At 32.2% G+C, this 4,655-nt stretch overlaps 1 protein-coding gene across 1 annotated transcript; it reads left to right on the forward strand.

The window, feature by feature from the left end:
- The first annotated feature begins 2,116 nt into the window (after window positions 1-2,116).
- LOC110020870 (nuclear transcription factor Y subunit C-1-like) lies at window positions 2,117-2,627 on the forward strand. Its single transcript, XM_020719142.1, has one exon. The coding sequence runs from the start codon at window positions 2,159-2,161 to the stop codon at window positions 2,540-2,542; it is 384 nt and encodes a 127-aa protein (XP_020574801.1). The 5' UTR covers window positions 2,117-2,158; the 3' UTR covers window positions 2,543-2,627.
- The last annotated feature ends 2,028 nt before the right edge of the window (window positions 2,628-4,655 follow it).

Raw genomic sequence — 4,655 nt, forward strand, 5'->3', positions numbered from 1 at the left:
CTTCATGGGTTCACTTTTGAAGCTAAAAACTTCCTTAACCTCCACTGAATCTTAATTTTCTCAGAGTTCCATAAAAAGGATAAAAAGAGCAATATAGGAAATCCTATTGAAAATACTTAGGTATCATCTTTGTGACAAGTGTAGCCTAATGTTTATGATGATTAAGTTGTTCGCATATGAAAGCTTCACAATAAGAGGTCTTGAATACACCATGGTATGAAAAGAATTTAATAATGATATTTTTATAAGGATAATAATTGTAATATAATAGGGAACCAACAATAATAATATTACATTGTTCTTCTTTATTGAACCCTTCTAAACTAATATAAGCCTAATAGAACATTTTGGTTATACCTCCAGCTAGAATAACTAAAAGGAGGTTTTTAAAATGATTAGAAGTTTGAGAGCTGAGTCTCATCTTCTATGATAATTTAACAAAGTGAATATTCACAGAAATCTCAATATCAATTAGAATACAAAAGGAGTCAGATTTATTAATAAAATAATGATAATAATAACACCATTAATTATAAATATTATAATTAGAAGGTAGTTCATCATATTAAAAAATAGTTGGAGCAGCTTCAAGATTAGTTCTTCTAATGTTAGCTTAATAATTATGATATTTGAATTGTTTACTTAGGCATGATGATTAAAGGTTGTAGATGCTCTTAGATAAGATATTTATCTTTCTTATAAAAAGCTAGGAACTCTTTCAAATGGCCTTTATTCATCAAACTCTTAAAAAGTATATATATTCAATTGGATGGATGATTCACTGGTAGTGAATGAGATGAAGTTAGGTTAAAGAAAATTTGCTACAGGAGTGCACACTACTAATTATGAGAAATAAGATAACTTTATGTTAAAAAAATATCCTCACAAAAGTGAATGTTGCCAGTGAGAATAGAGGTTAGCCACATTTAGGAGGCATATTTATGTGTAATGGGAAGAGATAGAACTTGAGGACATGTAAGATGGAGAAATCAGCTTATTGATGGAATCTAAGTGGTTGGGGATATCAGGGGTTTGTTTATATGTCTTCTGTCGTGTTACTTTAAGCTTAAGCATGATAAATTCTTCTAGAATATGAGATTATTATGAGCATTTGTGACAATTAATAAATGAATATGGGCATCTTGGGTCAAGATTATTTTTCTTCTAATGATAAAAAAATTTAATTAGCAAAATTAATTTGTAGAACTTCAATAAGCTAAGTAATTTGTTGGCTAAGTCCTTCCATGTCAAAGTTGAATTAGTCATAGATAATAAAATTATTACTACTAGAGGCTTCATAAGGTTCGAAACTTGGATGAATTTACGAGTCAACTAATGAACTCATAAATGTATAAGGTCATGGAAAAATTAGGAGTTTTCGTAAGAAGAATTTTCTTAATCTATGTCAAAAAGATAAACACTCCAGTGAATTGCCTAAATCGACTCAGTTTTAACTATACTATACATTTAGTCATCTTATTAAAGTAATGGTCACAAAATTAAGCAAGCTTGAATTTATTTGTTGCATTCATTTCATTGAACTCCTCATTTCAAATATAACCTTAAAAAATTAAGTGGGCCTTTTGCTCAATAACTAACTTCCTTAATTTTATTTTTTAAGTGCTTTACTTAGGCAATAGGACTAGATTATATTTTCTAGTTATCATTGCCTTTTCCTCATTGATCCATATTAACTCACTTGCAAGTTTCTGAAAATAATTATGGGTGATCTCATAGTCCAATTAAAACTCCTAACCAAAATACTTATGTGCTATAAGATCTAAATATTATATCAAAACATATAATTGATTAAATGATATCAGTCTTGGTGTTAGGTACATAATTAGCATAAGCACACTCCTATTAATATATATATTAATATATATATATATATATAATATATATATATATATATATCTTATATTATCAGCGTTGACCTTTTCTTTTTTTCAATCCTCTACCTATCTCTCTCTCTCTCTCTAAGCAGCCGCTAGGATGTTGCTTCCATTTTTTGTTTTTTAATGAAATTGCCGCCGCGGCCGGCAAGCTGCATCTGACGAATCTCCTCTCCATTACTACATAAGCAGACCCTTCGACATTGAACTCAGACAAAGAACTACGATAAACTAAGAGAGTGTAGAGAGAGACAAAGAGAAAGATGAGACGTCCGGGTGTCTACTCCGGCATGTTCACCGGCAGCGACGCCTCGTCGAGAATAGGTCCCCACTCCCTCCCTCTAACAAGAATAAAGAAGATCATGAAGAATTCCAGCGGCGGCAACGCGTCGGATGCTAAGATGATGATATCAGTCGAAGCCCCCATCGTCCTCTCCAAGGTCTGTGAACTCTTCATAGAAGAACTCACCCGCCGATCATGGGCCGCCGCCGCCATCCACGGAAAACGCAAGACCCTCCTCCACGACGACGTCGCCGCCGCAGTTAACCAAACAGACAACTTTGATTTTCTTGTAGGCATGGTTTCCCTGAGCGGTCGCCGGCGAGGGGCGGAGGAAGATTCCGACGGGGTCGTCACCAATCTTTAGGAGCGAATAACATCTCAATACGACGACATGCACTTAATTTTATCTCGTCCGCACACAATATTTGGAGCTGAGATATTCTCAACATTATGATCTATTGAATTTATAGTATAAATTAAGCAACCATGGTGATGATGAGATTTGAGTTGGATGAATTTTAAAATTATTTAATTTATTTTGAGATATATGTAATGTAAAAGTGGGTGAATTTATCACATGTTATATTTATATCAAAATAAATTTAATAATTTCAAGTTTTTCAAGAATATCATCTAATTTTTCTCATTTATTTTAATTTTATTAGATGATGGCTAATATTTAATTTGAATGGTGTATGTGGTGTAACTGGATGTATGTGTGTGGTGAGGGGGGCTGGGGGCTACTCAAAATGATTAATATATAATTTATATTATAGTAGTTTCAATTATTCAAACCTGAAAATCACAAAATAATATAAGTTCAATTTTTAACTAAATATTGATTTTTTTAACAAAATAAATATAAAAAATATAAGCTAATATTAATTTTTTTTAATGTTTATTATTTTTTTTGAGACAGAAAAATTATTCCAATGCTAGAATAAATGACTAAAATGAAATTTAAGTTGATAATAAATAAGATAGATTTTTTAATTTTGACTAAATTTGAAATTTTTAATTATGAATGAAAATTGAAAAGGGGCATCACATAACAAGATGTTCATAGTGGTAGTGTGAGTTTATCATCTTTGTATTATATGATATTCTACATAAACATATATAGATAAATTGAGAATGACTTATAAAAGAGAAGTCTTTAAATAAGAAATTCTAAAAAGAAAAAAAAAATCAACATCAACTGGCCTTGTTGATATGTGCAACTTAATGTGGGCCATACATTGCAAAAAATATCCTTTTTGTAGTTTTTGAAGGCATCTATATATTATAGTAGACATAATCTATGGAAGATGACTTTCATAGTAGAAGAAAGAACACTGATACATTTGAGTTGTCATCAAGATATCGTTGATAGTTTGTTTGAATTTTCTTTTTTTTTGGAGGAGAACAATTGCACATGAAGGTGAACATCGATCCTGATGGAGAGGACGAGAATTCTCACTAATGGCCATGGTAGGTGACTCGTTTGTTGGCCATGGCGAACAACAATGTTGGTGTCAATGATGAGTGTTGAAATTGATTTTGCTTACATTAGTGTTGATGTTAACGACGGGTGATCACATTAGTTGTAATGGTGAGTGACAACAACATAGGTGTTTATATAAGCATTAACGTTAGATGACGACCTTGTTGGCATCAACACATTGGGCACAATACGGGTGTTTACGATTGTGACTACGATGAGTGTTAACATTGATGTTGACAACAAACAACAGTTTTCTTGGTGACAATGGACAATAGCCCTATTGGCAAGATGATTGTTAATGTCGAGATTGGCAACATGGATGGACTCCATAAAGATCTCGAGCCCATATTTACTGAAATAATATCTAACATAAAGTTTAATTATTTTTGAATAATATTTATTGGCCCTGGACAACTTAAATTCAACTCTTTTTTAATTAATAACTAAGTAAATATGTGACGATAATGTTTACGTTAATTCTTTTTGTTATGAATATGAAAACCGATCCACTGCTCAAATTGACATTTTCTCATGTTTGACAACATATTGGATTTGATACTCGAAATTAATTGCTAAATTAATTGTTCTTAATTTCTTCTATGATTTGCTACAAAAGAGAAAATGAAATAATTAATGGGCTTCATTATTTATTTGATTAATTCCTCAATGTGCCTAATGGTATGATGAAATTAATAAATAGACATGCTAGATGCCCTTGTTATCCCTCTTCAGCATTGGTAGCTTTCTAAGTTCTTCTTCTAGTGTACTTCAGTTTGAAGCTCTCGGGTAGAGAGAGAGAAGGAGAGGAGGAGAGGAGAGGAGAGAGAAAGAGGAAGAGAGAAAGAGTGCTTTCTTATGATCATCGAGGTGATCGACAGGTTTAATTTCTCAAGCTAATAAAATCCTTTGCAGCTCCATGGACGTAGACAATTTGCCGAACCACATAAATTTGCGTGTTCCGAATCAGAGCTCAGGTTTGGATCTGAGGGAAAGA

Source organism: Phalaenopsis equestris, unplaced genomic scaffold (assembly GCF_001263595.1).
Source record: "Phalaenopsis equestris unplaced genomic scaffold, ASM126359v1 Scaffold000107, whole genome shotgun sequence".
Lineage (NCBI taxonomy): Eukaryota > Viridiplantae > Streptophyta > Magnoliopsida > Asparagales > Orchidaceae > Phalaenopsis > Phalaenopsis equestris.

What these genes read in the sequence shown, in the direction of transcription:
- LOC110020870 (XM_020719142.1), top strand. Translation starts at nt 2,159, where the DNA reads ATGAGACGTCCGGGTGTCTACTCCGGCATGTTCACCGGCAGCGACGCC.